Genomic DNA, 16654 nt, shown 5'->3' on the forward strand with positions numbered 1-16654 from the left:
CCCCACATTCCTGATGAATGGCTTATGCTTGAAACGTTGATTCTCCTGCTCCTCGGATCTCGGATGCTGCCTGTCTGGCTGTGCTTTTCCAGCACCAGTTTTGACTCTGATCTCCAGCGTCTGCAGTCCTCACTTTCTTCTAGATTAATTTGTGATATCTGGTTGGCATGGATGAGAGGGACCGAAGGGTCTGTTTCCGTGCTGTACATCTCTATGACTCTAACTGCCTGAGAAAGAACATTTTGCAGGTGAATGGGAGATAATGAAAAGGATGATGCCCCCTTTCAGACAGCCAGTAAATACCGAATAACCTGAATGGCTATCTTCAGCTTGTATTAACATTCTCCTGTGGAGGATGGAAATCTGAAACAAAAATAAATAATGCTGTAGGACTCAGCAGGTCTGGAGATAAAAACAGGGTTAACATTTTGAGACCAGTTACATTAAAACCGTTTTCTCCAACAGATACTGCCAGCCCTGCTAAGTTTCTCCTGCAGTTTCTGTTTTTGTTTGTATTAGAGTCATAGAGATGTACAGCACGGAAACAGGCCCTTCAGTCCAACTCATCCATGCCGACCAGATATCACAACCCAATGTAATTCCACCTGCCGGGACCCGGCCCATATCCCTCCAAACCCTTCCTATTCACATACCCATCCAGATGCCTTTTAAATATTGCAATTTTACCAGCTTCCACCACTTCCTCTGGCAGCTCAGTCCATACAGGCAGTACCCTCTGCATGAAAAAGTTGCCCCTTAGGTCCCTTTTAAATCTTTCCCCTCTCACTCTAATCCAACGCTCTCTAGTTCTGGACTCCCACACCCCAGGGAAAAGACCTTGTCTATTTATCCTATCCATGCCCCTCATGATTTTATAAACCTCTATAAGATCACCTCTCAGTCTCCGATGCTCCAGGAAAACAGCCCCAGCCTGTTCAACCTCTCCTTCTCACTCAAATCCTTTAACCCTGGCAACATCCTCGTAAGTTTTTTCTGAACCCTTTCAAGTTTCACAACATCCTTCCAATAGGAAGGAGACTCGAACTGCATGCAACATTTCAAAAGTCGCCTAACCAACATCCTGCACAGCTGCAACATGACCTCTCAACTACTATTGCCAATGCTCTGTCCAATAAAGGAAAGCATATTAAATGCGTTCTTCACTATTCTATCTACCCGCGACTCCACTTTCAAGGAACTGTGAACCTGCACTCCAAGGTCTCTTTAAGACCATAAGACCATAAGACATAGGAGTGAAAGTAAGGCCATTCGGTCCATTGAGTCCTCTCCGCCATTCAATCATGGCTGATGGGCATTTCAACTCCACTTACCCGCATTCTCCCCATAGCCCTTAATTCCTTGTGACATCAAGAATTTATCAATCTTTGTTCAGCAACACTCTCTCGGACCTTACCATTAAGTGGATAAGTCCTGCTAAGATTTACTTTCCCAAAATGCAGCACCTCACATTTCTCTAAAGTAAACTCCATCTGCCACTCCTCAGCCCATTGGGTCATTTGATCAAGATCCCGTTGTAATCTGAGGTAACCTTCTTCGCTGTCCACTACACCTCCAATTTTGGTGTCATCTGCAAACTTACTAACCATAAATCTTATGCTCATATCCAAATCATTTATATAAATGACAAAATGTAGTGGACCCAACACTGATCCTTGTGGCACTCCACAGGTCACAGGCCTCCAGTCTGAAAAACAACCCTCCACCACAACCCTCTGTCTTCTATCTTCAAGCCAGTTCTGTATCCAAATGGCTAGTTCTCCCTGTATTTCATGAGATCCAGACTTGCTAACCATGGGGAACCTTGTTGAATGCCTTACTGAAGTCCATATAGATCATATCCACCACTCTGCCCTCATCAATCCTCTTTGTTACTTTTTCAAAAAAATCAATCAAGTTCGTGAGATATGATTTCCCAAGCACAAATCCATGTTGACTATCCATAATCAGTCCTTGTCTTTTCAAATATGTGTAAATCATGTCCATCAGATTCCCTCCAACAACTGGCCCACCACTGATGTCAGGCTTACAAGTCTATAATTCCCTGGCTTGTTCTTACCACCTTTATTAAACAGTGGCACCATGTTAGCCAACCTCCAGTCTTCCAGCACCTCATCTGTGACAATCGATGATACAAATATCTCAGCAAGGGGCCCAGCAATCACTTCCGTCACTTCACACAGAGTTCTAGGGTACACCTGATCAGGTCCTGTGGATTTATCCACCTTTAGTTGTTTCAAGACATCCAGCACTTCCTCCTCTGTAATATGGACAATTTTCAAGATGTCACCATCTATTTCCCTACATTCTATATCGCCCATATCCTTTTCCACAGTAAACACTGATGCCAAATACTCGTTAGTATCTGCCCCATCTCCAGCGCCTCCCCACAAAGGCTGCCTTGCTGATCTCTGAGGGATCCTATTCTCTCCCTAGTTTCTGTTTGTCCTTAATGTATTTGTAAAAACCCTTTGGCTTCTCCTGCTGATTGTTAGGGATTCTATAATACAATCCCAATAAGGTGGTCATCCCTTTCGTATTTCTCAGTTCCACCCAAATAACCTCCCTGGATGTATTTCTGGGAATATCCTCCCTCAGTACAGCTGTAATGCTATCCCTTATCAAAAATGCCACTCCCCTCCTCTCTTGCCTCCCTTTCTACCCTTCCTGAAGCATTTTTATCCTGGACATTAAGCTACCATTCATGTCCATCCCTGAGCCACGTTTCTGTATTTGCCAAGGAATCCCAGTCCCATGTTCCTAACCATGCCCTGAGTTCATCTGCCTTTCCTGTTGGACCGCTTGAATTTAGGTAAATACAGTTTAATTTATCAGTCCTACCTTGTTCTCTGCTTTGTCCCTGCCTGCCCTGACTGTTTGACTCACTTCTTTTCTCAACTGTACCAGTTTCAGATTGATCTCTTTCCTCACTATCCCTCTGGTTCTTACCCCTCTACCCCCCCATCCATCTTACTAAATTAAATCCTCCCAAGCAACTCTAGCAAATCTCCCTGTCAGTATATTAGTCCCCAGTATATTAGGCGCAAACTGTCCTTCTATCCCAGAAGAGATTCCAATGATCCAAAAATGTGAATCCTTCTCCCATACACCAGCTCCTCAGCCGTGTATTCATCGGCTCTATCCTCCTATTCCTGCCGTTACTAGCTTGTAGCACTAGGAATATTCCAGATATTACTACCCTTGAGGACCTCCTTTTTAAATTCCTGCCTAACTCTATATTCTCCCTTCAGAATCTCATCCTTTTCCCTTCCTATGTTGTTGCTACCAATGTGTACATTGACCTCCTGCTGGTCCCTCTCCTCTTTGAGAACATTCTGCACCCTCTCTGAGATATCCTTGATCCAGGCACCAGGGAAGCAACACACCATTCTGATTTTTCGCTGCTGGCCACAGAAACATCTGTCTGTGCCCCTGACTAGAGAGTCCCCTATCACAAATCGATCGCTTGGAACCCGACATACCCCTCATTACATTAGATCCTGTCTTGATACCAGAAACTTGACTGTTTGTGCTACATTCCCCTGAAAGTCCATCACCCCCTACATTTTCCAAAACAACATACTTGTTTCAAGTAAGGATAGCCACAGAAGACTCCTGTACTACCTACCTAACTCTCTTACCTTTCCTGGAGTTAACCCATCTACCTAACTGTATCTGCAGCTTTTCTCCCTTCCTATAACTGCCAACCCTCACCCCCCCCAGCTCTTGTAAATTCCTCACTGCCTCTAACTGTCACTTCAACTGATCCATTCGATCTGACAGGATTCGCAACCAACAACATTTATTGCAGATATAATCCTCAGTAACCTGTAAACTCTCTTGAAACTCCCACATCTGACAAGAAGAGTATATCACTCTACTAAAGGCCATTTTGCTCCTTCCAATCTACAGACCCAGAAAATAACACTGTCTTATTGCTCTACAAAACACTGCTCTAGGCTAATTTAATACTTATGGCTTAGATTTTTAAAATTTAATCAAGAGACAGATCCCAACAAAAATATATAATCAAGAAATATCCCACTCTACTCACTATTGTAGAATTACAGCAAGGCTATACTTTAAAACTATTCACTTACCTGTTTCTGTGCCATGACTTCTCCCAAACAGGTTCCTCCAAGATCAGTTGTGAATTTCGCTGTTTGTTAAGTTTTCCTAGACACACTTCGATCAATATGACACACCTCACTTTTTGATTTTTGTGACATTTGGACTTACATAAGCTGCCAAATTCTGATTTAATGAGTTCATTCAGAAATATTTTCAGAGTGACTGATTTGGCCTTGTGAGGTGCAGACTTCCACGTCCTTAGCGCAATGCAAAAACAAATTGGAGAGAGCAAACCACAGAGGCCACTTTCCCTAATTTGTACATTTATGTATCTAAACAGTGTTACCTCCATTTACTCACGTGATCATAATATTCAAGTTACAAAGGTTTTAAGTGGTTGACTGAATTTTGAACATATGTCGGCCTCCATCCTCCAATCTCCAACAAACAGCTTGATTAGACAAAAAGTCTAATCAAGACACATTCACTCATCGTGCCTATCCTTGTTGATATACACTGATTGGTCTGAATTGCCTCAGTTTAAAATCAAAATACTAAAAACTTTTTTCTCCCAAGGGTAGAGGACTTCGGCAATTCTCTACCTCAGAGAGTTGTGGAGGCTAGACAAGTGAAGGTATTTAAAAAGCAGAGGTATATAAATGGATATTTTAAATATTGGGATTTATGAGGAGGTGGCATGAAAGAGTAGTTGAGGCCTGGGACAGATTAGCCATGATGTTATTGAATACTGAGGCACGTTTAACCAAAAAAATGGCTGACTTCTACTCCTAATGTTATGCTGTGGATTGAATTATATACAGGAGAAACCTAACAAAGCTACCAAGCAACAACGGCCTTGTTGTAAATTTATTTGGGTAACGTACACAGTACGGTACAGTTGGTCACTGAAGTAGCCTGGTTAAAGTCAAAGGTTAACATGCACTGTGGAAAAAGTAAAGTTCTCAAATTTTAAGAAACAAAAGACAAACACAAGATATAACCAAATTTTCAAGCTCAAATAAAAAATGTCAGCCTAACTCATACATTTTACTAATTTGGCTAGATTAGAAACATTTAAAATGGTTCAATATTTTTTATTAATAGACTTCTATCTTGAAATGCAACCAAAATTGCTGGACATACTCAGCAAGTTGGGCAGCATCAGTGCAGACAGATACAGAGTTAATGTTTCAAGGAAGAAACACATCTTTCGAAAAAAAAGCAGCAAGGTGTGCTATTAAACCGACTGAAAACAATTAAAATTGGAAGAGATCTAAGAGATCAGGTTTAACAAAGTCTGGAAACCAAAGCATTCAATAAATAGCATGGGAGCATAGTCATAATTTGTGGATTTGTGCTATTCCAATTTTTATATTCATACACAAACATTAGTAGCCAATTAAGAAGAAGAACAGACTTTGTTTGGGCTTTCAGATTTTGTAGATCACAAATTAGTTAATTGATCAATTATTCTGGAGTGAGATCAAGATACCTTGGCCCCATCATCTTGCTGTTCGTGCTGAGGACAAAAGTGACAGATTGCAAGTATGTGAGTATATCCAGCAGAGACTGAGTGTGTTGGGTCTGATTGTCCATGGCAGCCGCTAACCAGTCCATGGAGGCAGGCAGAACATAGCAGATAGTGCTGATGGAGTCCTCGTGCCTTTTGTAACCTTAGCCTTTCCCAAAGCATTTTGCAACCAATAATATCCTTTCAAAGTATGATTACTGTTCCAATCTGGGAAACACAGCAGAAAATTTACACACAGCCAAATCCTGCAGACAACAAAGTGATAGTGGTATGGTGAAATCCTGCAGTTATATCCTGTAGTTGTGGACAGTGAGGAGGGCTGTTGTCGGCTGCAGAGGGACTTAGATATGATGCAGAGCTGGGCTGAGGAGTGGCAGATGGAATTCAACCCTGCCAAGTGTGAGGTTGTCCATTTTGGAAGAACAAATAAGAATGTGGAATACAGGGTTAATGGTAGGGTTCTTAGTCAGGTGGAGGAACAGAGGGATCTTGGGGTCTATGTACATAGATCTTTGAAGGTTGCCACTCAGGTGGATAGAGTTTGTAAGAAGGCCTATGGAGTATTATCGTTCATTAGCAGAGGGATTGAATTCAAGAGTCGTGAAGTGATGTTGCAGCTGTACAGGACTTGGTTAGGCCACATTTGGAGTACTGTGTGCAGTTCTGGTCGCCTCACTTTAGGAAAGATGTGGAAGCTTTGGAGAGGGTGCAGAGAAGATTTACCAGGATGTTGCCTGGAATGAAGAGGAAGTCGTACGAGGATAGGTTGAGAGTTCTCGGCCTTTTCTCGTTGGAACGGCGAAGGATGAGGGGTGACTTGATAGAGGTTTATAAGATGATCAGAGGAATAGATAGAGTAGACAGTCAGAAACTTTTTCCCCGGGTACAACAGAGTGTTACAAGGGGACATAAATTTAAGGTGAAGGGTGGAAGGTATAGGGGAGATGTCAGGGGTAGGTTCTTTACCCAGAGAGTGGTGGGGGCATGGAATGCGCTGCCCGTGGGAGTGGTAGAGTCAGAATCATTGGCGACCTTTAAGCGGCATTTGGATAGGTACATGGATAGGTGCTTAATCTAGGTTAGAAGTTCGGCACAACATCGTGGTCCGAAGGGCCTGTTCTGTGCTGTATTGTTCTATGTTCTATGTTCTATTTCCTTCACCGGTGCTATCTTTTTTGAAAACTCCTTAAGTTTTCCTGTTACGGCTGCCAGTTTATTCACTTGCTTCCAACAATTTACTCTTACACGCAGAGTTTTATGACAATTGAAGCATACTGTTCTAACATTACTTTTATTTTCTATATTATTCTTTCTGTTCACTTCTGCCTTCCCCCTAAAGCCCGATTCCTGTCCATTCCTCCATCTATCTTGTCAGTTTCCATATGACAGCTTTCTGACAAAGTTGTTGATGAGAAATACCATTTACATCATACTGGAGCTGCTTGAGAACGTGATGCTCATCCAGAAATGATTTAATTGTTACTAACGCTCTATCTCAACTCTTCCATACTTCCCATTTCCTTCACATTTTCAAACGGTTGCTGTAAATAAATTGAACAATATCAATGACCGCATTTCTATTCCCTGGCCAGGATTTCACCTTCACTGTCCCAAACTTTAACTGGGAAGTTTCAGGAACAAGCTGATGGTGTGAAGCAGCACAGGTTTTATTGACTCTTAATCTGAGGATTATACTTCTGAAAGTCTGGAATAAACGCTTTGGCAGCAAGAATACTTATAGCACAACAGTCCTTCAGACCTTTAACCATTTTGAATCTTTAACAACTTCCTCAAATCAGAGAAAAAAGAACCTCTCTACTCCTTTTTCTGTAAATTTAGGATTAACAGGAGGATGTTTGGTTAACTCAAACTCCCAAATGTCTCTTCCGTCCTCATCTAAACTATGAGCCTCTTATTGCACCTAATCCAAGCTTTCCTCCCCCGTTCATATTTCCTCGTTGCTCTCTCTCTCTCTGTTTGAAATCTGAACTTAGACATCTGCCTCTCATTCTCTGTCAAGCTGCTTCATCTGCGAGTGAATTCTGATTATCTCAAGCCATATTGCCCCCAATTTAGACTTCCTTCCTTCCAACACGTACACTGCACTGTTACTTTAACTATCTCCGCTAGCTTAGCCCTTGCTTTTAATTCTAACTCCACCTTTTTTTCTAATGCTATCAACCTAGTCCTGGACAATTCTTGCAAATAGCTCAGAGACTGCTCAGTTCAAAAAGAAAGAGATAACTAGGAGGATGTCAGCACAGTGACCAGATAATCTGTCTTTCTGTTGTCAATCAGGGGAAGATTAGTAGTCAAGGGGATAAGTCATCCGGTTTTCCTTGAAATCATGTTGTGGGATCTTTGGTTGTAAAATGCCTAAAACCCACTGGAGATAGAAAGTTGGGCTATACTTATAGGTCACACCAGAGAGAGACAACAGATTCCTAAATGCATCATTGCCTCCAGTAAAGTAGCCATAGTCCCAGGGAGCTGCTCTCTCATTACAGAGATACAGATGACTGGTGATGAGGGTCACCATATCCCAGACAAGGGTTGGAACATTCATGGTAACCTCAGCAAGAGCAGGAATTGTGCCAGTGCTGCTTGTATCTCTCTGCATCACAAACCAGCCATCCAGCCAACTGAACTAACCAAGCTGCCTCAAGTACTGGCACCATAGGTGATGTGGCCAAGTTAGAATCATAGATTCCCTACAGTGCAGATAGAGACCATTTGGCCCATTGAGTCTGCACCAACATCCTACCCAGAGACAACCAGCACCCCACCCTCCCCACCCCCCCATTTCCTGTGGCTAATCCAACTACCCTAACCACTTTGGGATAATTTCCCATGGCCAATCCACCTAACCTGCACAGTCCTTGTGACTGTGGGAGGAAACCCACGCAGACACAGGGAGAATGTGGAGACTCCCCGAGGCTGGAATCGAACCCCAGTCCCTGGTGCTGTGAGGCAGCAGTGCTGACCACTGACCCACCGTGCCGCCCTAAGCTCTGGGATGGGACTGAACTCACAACTTTGTGACTCAGAGGTGGGAATGGTTTCCAAAAGCCTCGATAGAAATGATTGGAGAGAATTGGGATCCACCTTAACAGCAATGGAAAGACACTCTGTTGATTTTGTTTGACCATGAGGGAGTGTTTCCACAGAACTTTCCAACCGGAAGATTACAGTGTGGACAAAGTCCACGATAGCATGTCATGTTTACTATTGGCAACAAGTTCTGATTTTGTCTTAACTCACTTCTTGCAGATCTAATTCTTGGGATAAGCCCTGCACAAAACACAGGAATGACAGCTGGTTCAGCATTCTGATCTGCATTGCTGGGTTCTGCGTTGGGTTTGGTTTCCACTGCCTATGTCGTTAATGGTGAGTCACGTTGAAAAGCCGAGGAACCGGTGGTTAGTATCCCAATCCGCAACAAGGACTGGGATAGGGGAGGGCTCTGAGGGAGTGGGCTGAGGTGAGATGGGGATGGTATGAGGAGTTGAGACTATGTTGCTGGAAAAGCACAGCAAGTCAGAGGAGCAGGAAAAGAGTCTGGGATGAACTGGGCAAGATGAGATGGTCATAAAAGTTCCTAAACCTTGTCCTTGCCTTGTACAGGAGATTTCCAAACATCTGGGATTGAAATGCAGCCGTTGACATCTAGAGCTGAAACAAACTCCCTTGTGCGAAGAGGAACTGGTTAACTGCTATTGGAGGAAGAACGATTGACTTCACTGGATAGTGATCCTATCGAGAATCATATAGAGTCATAGAATCCCTACAGTGTTCAGGGACAACACAAACCCTGCTTCTCGGAGATCTGAACGGGAAATAAGATCCCTTCTAGCTGAAAGATTGTCCAGCGATGAATCAGGAGATGACATCTCACTAAAACCCTGACATTCATCTGTTTTTTCTTGCACTGATGGGAAAATCGCACATTCCAATTGTTTCACTTGTGTCTCCACATGAAGTGAAGGTCTCCTTCTGAAGGAATGTTTTGGGCTTGCTGGACATTGAGATTCATTGAGGAGTGTGGTTTCCAGCCTCTTTTATGGCAGAATGCAATCTGCTGCCTGGGAACTCAGATATAGGGGACACAGGGTGTGAGAAGCCCACTCCGTGTATCCATCCCACTTCACTATCCACCCTATCCATTCATAAACTCCCCAACGGGTGTATGTGTCAATGACCAACCAAACTTTCCTGGTCCTCACCTCCTACCCATCCAGTCCACAGGACTGGAGACCCACAATGTAGTTTAGCCACTGCCCTGCCATTGATCCTTCCTCACCTCTCCTACACTCTGAACTTTGACTCTTCACTTCTAATCGAAACCAGGGATAAATTACACCGTTAAGGGATGCATCATGCTGCCAAATCATTGTGGGATTGACACATTAAAGTTCATCAGATGTGTTCCTGGGATAGAGGGACTGTCCTGTGAAGGGAGATTGGGGGAGCAAGGTCCCTATTCACTGGAAGAATGAGAGATGATTACACTGAAATCTACAAAATGCTTAAAAGCATAGACGGGTCAGATGCGGGACACTGGTTCAGTGGTAAGTACTGCTGCCTCACAGCACCAGAGTCCCGGGTTTGATTCCAGCCTCGGATGACCGTCTGTGTGGAGTTTGCACATTCTCCCCGTGTCTGCGTGGGTTTCCTCCCACAGTCCAAAGATGTGCAGGTCAGGTGGATTGGCCATGTTAAATTGCCCATAGTGTTAGGTGCATTAGTCAGGGGGAATGGATCTGGGTGGATTACTCTTCGGAAGGTAGGTGTGGACTTGTTGGGCCGAAGGGCCTGTTTCCATACTGTAAACAATCTAATCTAACTTAATTTTTTTCAAAACTCATTCATTGGATGAGGGGGTTGCTTCCCATCCCTAATTGCCCCAGAGGGCAGTTAAGAGCCAACCACATTGCTGTGTTTCTGGAATCATGCGTAGACCAGACCAGGTAAGGATGTCAGTTTCCTTCCTGTAAGGGCATTAGTGAACCAGATGGGTTTTTCAAAAAAAAAAATGGGTTCATGATCATCATTCCAGACATTTTTGTATTGAATTGGAATTCTACCATGGCAGGATTTGAACACAGTTCCCCAGAATATTATCTGAGTCTCTGAATCAACAATACAGTGATAATACCTCTAGGCCATCACCTCCCTGTAAAATGCTTTGTCTGATCAGGGAGTTTAGAACAACAGGGCACAATTTCAAAATAAGGAGGAAGCCAATTCAGACCAAGATGAGAAGAAATACTCACTCAGAGGATTGTGGAACTTTGGATTTCTATTCCCCAGTGAGGTCTGGAAGCTCAGTCTTTAAATCTGTTTAACATAGGAATTTACAGATTTCTAAACACCAGGGACAGACAGGAGAGGGTGATGGTGATAGTGTGTGAACAAGGCAGTGAAGTGGATAATCCACCAGGATCATATTGAATGGCAGAGCAGTCATGATGGGCTGAATGGTCTACTTCTACTCCTATGTTCCTATTAAAGCAATTACTGGGGACATTTATTTGGCCTTCACTTTGAAGGTGAGTAATCTGTTATAACAGGGTGCTGAGATCTGGAACTATACATTGCAGTCTGCAAGCTCTTATTACACTTTCTTTGTCACAACTACATTGAGAAGAAAAGCCTTTTTGTAAAATATTTCTTTAGAAAACATAAGGGAATCAGGTAAAGAACAATACGCTTGGAAAGCGATTGATAAATGTTTATTTCTGTAACGGTTGGTGTTAGCTTTGAGTGACGGGATTAGTCAGTCCTGATATTTATTCGTAAACTATGTGCTGTTCACCCCTCTCCAACGGATTATTAGACAGGAATAAGACCGGGTGATTCAGTTTGCATGTATTCATTGATTGAAGACATAGATTTAAGAAACTGGAAAAATAAATGGGGAAGATGAAGAGCATCTTTGCTGCAAATTAAGACATCATGATGTGGAATGTGCTGCTGGAAAGAGTGGAGGAAATAAATTCAACAGGAACTTCCAAAAGCGAAGATAACCTTTTTGAAGAAACTAATATTGCAGGGCTAATAGCAGGAAAGGGAGTGGACCGAACCGGATAGACCTCTTAAAGAGCTTGCCCTGGCTGGGAGGGTTGAATGGCCTCATTCTGAGCTGTGTAATTTAATGGCACTGTTCCAGAAATTATGTAAGATAGCCTTGAGTTAAATGTGTCTGTCTGTGCTTTTTACTGCAACAGTTTTGTGCAGATTTGCAATAAAGTCACATCTTTTAACAACTCCTCTTGTCTCAAGCAGAGTTTGTTACTTTGTCCCAATTCCAGCTGAAACTGTAGCCGTTTCCACAGGATGCTGAAATGTTGCTTTCTCTTGTAGAAGAGACAGGAACGCAGGGGCATAATTTTAAAATAAGGATTCTCCAGTTTGAGATGACGGAGGAGGAGAAACCTTTTGTCTCAGAGTGTTGTGGATCTGTAGAACCCTCTTCCCCAGAGAGTGGAGGGAACGAGAGATTGAAGATTTTGCCGGGTCGGTTCTTGAATAACAAGGGAGTCAATGGCTATCGTGGGTGGCAAGAAAATTGGAACTCAAGCAGATCAGCCAGGATTTTATCAAACAGAAGATCAGTCCTGAGGGGCCAAATGAGCTCCTCCTGCTCCTCACTAACCTATCAGCATGGTCATAGATGCTGCCTCACCGGAGATTCAGTGACAAAGAGACTTAACTGTGAATATCAACATCCCCCTATCTGTCTGCATGCAGAGAACCCTCAGCGCAATCATCACCCAGACTCACATACAATCCCTACAGTGTGGAAGCAGGCTGTTCAGCCCATCAAGTCCAAACCTGCCCTGGCTGACCTTGTTAGGATCTCTTCAGGGGTGATGAGGAATGTTGGGAAAGAGAGGTTCAGAGTGATGGAGGGATTAGGGAGTGGGTTGGAGTGGTTGAGGGATGGGTGGCACAGTGGCTCAGTGGCTAGCACTGCTGACCTAGGTTCGATTCCAGTGTCAAGTGACTGTGTGGAATTGGCACATTCTCCCCGTGTTGTGTGGGTTTCCTCCCACAATCCAAAGGTGTGCGGGTTAGGTGAATTGGCTGTGCTAAATTACCCATAGTGTTCACGGATGTGTATATTAAGTGCATTAGTCGGTAGTAAATATAGGGTAGAGGAATGGGTCTGGGTGGGTTGCTCTTCAGAGGGTCGGTGTGGACTTGTTGGGCCAAAGGGCCTGTTTCCACACTGTAGGAATTCTATTCTATGATAGGGAGAGGATGGCTCGGTGTATTATTGGAATCTTACTCATATGTTGACACTGACTGTCCCTCAGCATTGATTAATCATTCACAAATGAAAACAGAAACTTTAATCCCAGGTAGCTTCATTTAGGATCAGTTGTTACTGGAGTGAGCGTTTGTCCCTCAGTATTAAATATTCTTCTGTCAATTGATTGCCATGAATTGAATCTGGGAGAAAGTGAGTGCAGATGCTGGAGATCAGAATCGAAGAGTGTGGGACTGGAAAGGCACAGCCGGTCAGGCAGTGACCAAGGAGATGGAAAGTCGACGCTTTGGGCATAAGCCCTTCATCAGAAATTCGGGGGTGGCTCACGTGGGCTGAGAGATAAATAGGAGAGGGGTGGGGTTGGGCGTAAGGTAGCTGGGAAAGCGATAGGTAGATGAAGGTGGGGGTGAAAGTGATAGAGCCATTCTGAGCATTATTCGGTTTTCAGGAACTTGGTGTTGACATGGTGTTCGCTGATGAAGCTGAGGAACAGAACATGAACCTAAGAGGCAACATTCTCCATATACTTGTCTTGGGCAATACTGCCTGCGGTCATTTTCCTGTTATTGGCTGGACACTAATTCACATTATTTTAGCAACAGAGGGGAGGACACAAGGAGGTCAATGTGAGGTGCCTGTAACACAAGCTGTCAATGGTTTGACTTTATCCTTATCTTCCTGATCTTCTTCATGTTGATGAGAAATGCTACTATCACAGAGATCCTCAAATGCAGCAGAGACTGAGGATTGAAAGTTTCAGGAAGAAAACACATTTGCAAGAACACCTGAAAATAAGGTCAGTCAGCTAGACCTCATAAAAACTGAGTTCCCTGATTGGGGCTGTTAACCTTGTCTAAACAGGGAGCCCTGGCTGACAGATAGCGAGGGGAGTATCAGAGATACTGACACTCTGGCAGCTGACTCTGAATGAAATCTTCAGATGTTCTTGCAAAAAGAAACACTGATTAGAAAGCTATTTAATTGGTTGTAAAGTGCTTTGAGACTGATTTTGGAGATGCTGGTGTTGGACTGGGATGTACAAAGTTAAAAATCACACAACACCAGGTTATAGTCCAACAGGTTTATTTGGAAGCACTAGCTTTCAGAGCGCTGCTCCTTCATCAGGTGGTTGTGGAGAATAAGATTGTAAGATATAGAATTTATAGCAAACTTTATACTTTTGCTGTAAATGATGTGTCTAACAATCTTATTCTCCACTTAACCTGATGAAGGAGCAGTGCTCCGAAAGGTAGTGCTTCCAAATAAACCTGTTGGACTATAACCTGGTGTTGTGTGATTTTTAACTTTGCTTTGAGACAGTGGCCAAGAAAGGAGTGATATCAATGCAAGACGTATCCAAACATGTCCACAGGAAGTTCTGTTCTGGATCTTCAACAACTGCAACATTCCAAACAAGGCTTTTGTTCATGACTTGACCTGGACACTCCCCACCTGAGTCCTCAGCTCCTGAAATGATCTGTCTCTCAATCACCCAATCAAATCACCCTCCTGTTTGCCGGCATCAAATTGAAACATTCCCTTTGCTTCTCTGTCTGTCTGTCTGTCTCTCTCTCTCTATCTGTCTGTCTATCTCTCTCTCTCTGTCTCTCTCTGTCTGTCTGTCTCTCTCTGTCTCTCTCTCTGTCTCTCTCTTCTCTTCCACCTATCTCTTTTTCTCTGTCCGTCTGTCTCTCTCTCTCTCCCTCTGTCTCTCTCTCTCTCTCTCTCCCTCTGTCTGTCTGTGTCTCTCTCTCTATCTCTCTCTCTGTCTCTCTATCTCTCTCTCTCTCCCTCTGTCTCTCTGTCTCTCTCTATCTCTCTCTCTCTCTGTCTCAGCAGCAGTCAGACCAGCTCAATGTGATCCTGCAGTTTCTGTCTTTAACGATCTTGTGTGAGCACTGTCACAAAGCAGGTCTTTTTTTCAAAAACTGTTCTTTTTCTCAAGGATACTGTGTCCTTGCTTTTTTTTCAGAAAAAGGCCGGGCTCCAAAATGACTGGTTTGGTACAGAGATAAAAGAGTATTGCGAGGCCTATTTGTTTTAACATAAACAGATGAGACTTTAGGGCAAAGCTTTTATGTTTACAAGTGACTTTAATGATGAAAGGGGATTGGTCAATCCTGAAAACTGAAGTTAGCTTAGAGTCAGTTCAGCAGTGGGCTGTGTGGAATCAGGCTGCGAGACTCTCTCTCCTTCTCCCCTGCTAACCTGTCAGCCTCTGTTTCAGCATTAGTGTGTTTAAGGGGTTTTTTATTGGTACTGTCGCATGTATTTGTCGGAACAGCAGAACGAAGCTTATTTTGGATAGACTGAGTTCTGTGGGTATTCTCTATTCTGTTCTTTGTGTTAAAAATAACTTACTCTGGCTAATTTACACTGGTCGCTGACCGAAACAAAATAGCAAAGTTACAGTATGGGCTGCCGGCTTAGGAATGTTTTGAATGGTCTGTCCTTGTCCAGAACAACACTTCAGCATAGCTCTGAGCACTATGTGGGTCCCAGGAAGTGGATGTCGACATCGCAAGTTTCTGATGACGTTGGGAAAGTGAAACTGTAGTATGTGTTTGTATAAAGGCAGAGTAAGTCTCCAAACAGAACCCTCAGTGCATTGTCCCTTGCTGCTGTCTGAACACTGACAAATAAATTCCTACATCCAGGCAGACAGGATAATGCCGAGATCTTTAAAATCCTTAATCATAATGCACCCTTTTGGGGCCATTATTCTGTTCTCCCTGTTCCTCACACTCTGGTTTGTATTAATGTCCCTAAACCCACAGCGAGAGGTCTCCCAGCTCAAGCAACAAAACACACAACTTCAGGAAAGTCACAAGAAGCTGGAGGTGAAAATGACGGCTCTGTATGATGATCTGAAGAAGACTCAGGAGGAGAAGGAGAAGGAGGTGGTGAGTGATAGAGCCAGTTGTTTGAGGGGGAGCGGGCAGCGTAGATATACCCAGGAGAGGATGGGGCTTCTTTAACTCACGGCCAATGGAAGATACTTCTCTGCCTCCCTCTCATTAAGGGACAATCATCAGACAGCAGCAATCTGACAGAACAATGCACTGGGGGAGTGCTGCACTGTTAGAGGGGCATTGCTGAGGGACTACTGCACTGTGAGATGGTCAGTACTGAAGGAGTGCCGCACTTTCAGAGGGTCAGTACTGAAGGAGTGCCGCACTTTCAGAGGGTCAGTACTGAGGGAACGCCACAATGGCGGAGGGTCAGCAGTGAGGGAGTGTAGTACTGTCAATAGACAATAGACAATAGGTGCAGGAGTAAGCCATTCAGCCCTTCGAGCCTGCACCGCCATTCAATATGATCATGGCTGATCATTCCTAATCAGTATCCTCTTCCTGCCTTATCTCCATAACCCTTGATTCCACTATCTTTGAGAGCTCTATCCAACTCTTTCTTAAATGAATCCAGAGACTGGACCTCGACTGCCCTCTGGGGTAGAGCATTCCACACAGCCACCACTCTCTGGGTGAAGAAGCTTCTCCTCATCTCTGTCCTAAATGGCCTACCCCATATTTTTAAGCTGTGTCCTCTGGTTCAGCACTCACCCATCAGCGGAAACATGTTTCCTGCCGCCAGAGTGTCCAATCCTTTAATAATCTAATATGTCTCAATCAGATCCTCTCTCAATCTTCGAAACTCAAGGGTATACAAGCCCAGTCACTTCAGTCTTTCAGTGTAAGGTAATCCCGCCATTCCAGGAATTCACCTCGTGAACCTATGCTGCACTCCCTCAATAGCCAGAA

The 16654-nt window shown here is 43.7% G+C and overlaps 1 protein-coding gene across 2 annotated transcripts in view; it reads left to right on the forward strand.

The window, feature by feature from the left end:
* The window catches only part of LOC122565469 (DNA ligase 1-like), a 55592-nt gene that overhangs the window by 12737 nt on the left and 26201 nt on the right, over positions 1–16654 (forward strand). The window contains exons 5-6 of one of the 2 annotated variants that reach the window (XM_043721476.1): positions 8891–9007; positions 9245–10265. In XM_043721476.1, the coding sequence (XP_043577411.1) occupies positions 8891–9005 (115 nt within the window). In that variant the 3' untranslated portion in view covers positions 9006–9007; positions 9245–10265. Of the gene's footprint in view, positions 1–8890; positions 9008–9244; positions 10266–15670; positions 15797–16654 lie in introns of those variants that run through there. The other variant, XM_043721475.1, reaches the window with a different exon arrangement.

Source organism: Chiloscyllium plagiosum, chromosome 31 (assembly GCF_004010195.1).
Source record: "Chiloscyllium plagiosum isolate BGI_BamShark_2017 chromosome 31, ASM401019v2, whole genome shotgun sequence".
Lineage (NCBI taxonomy): Eukaryota > Metazoa > Chordata > Chondrichthyes > Orectolobiformes > Hemiscylliidae > Chiloscyllium > Chiloscyllium plagiosum.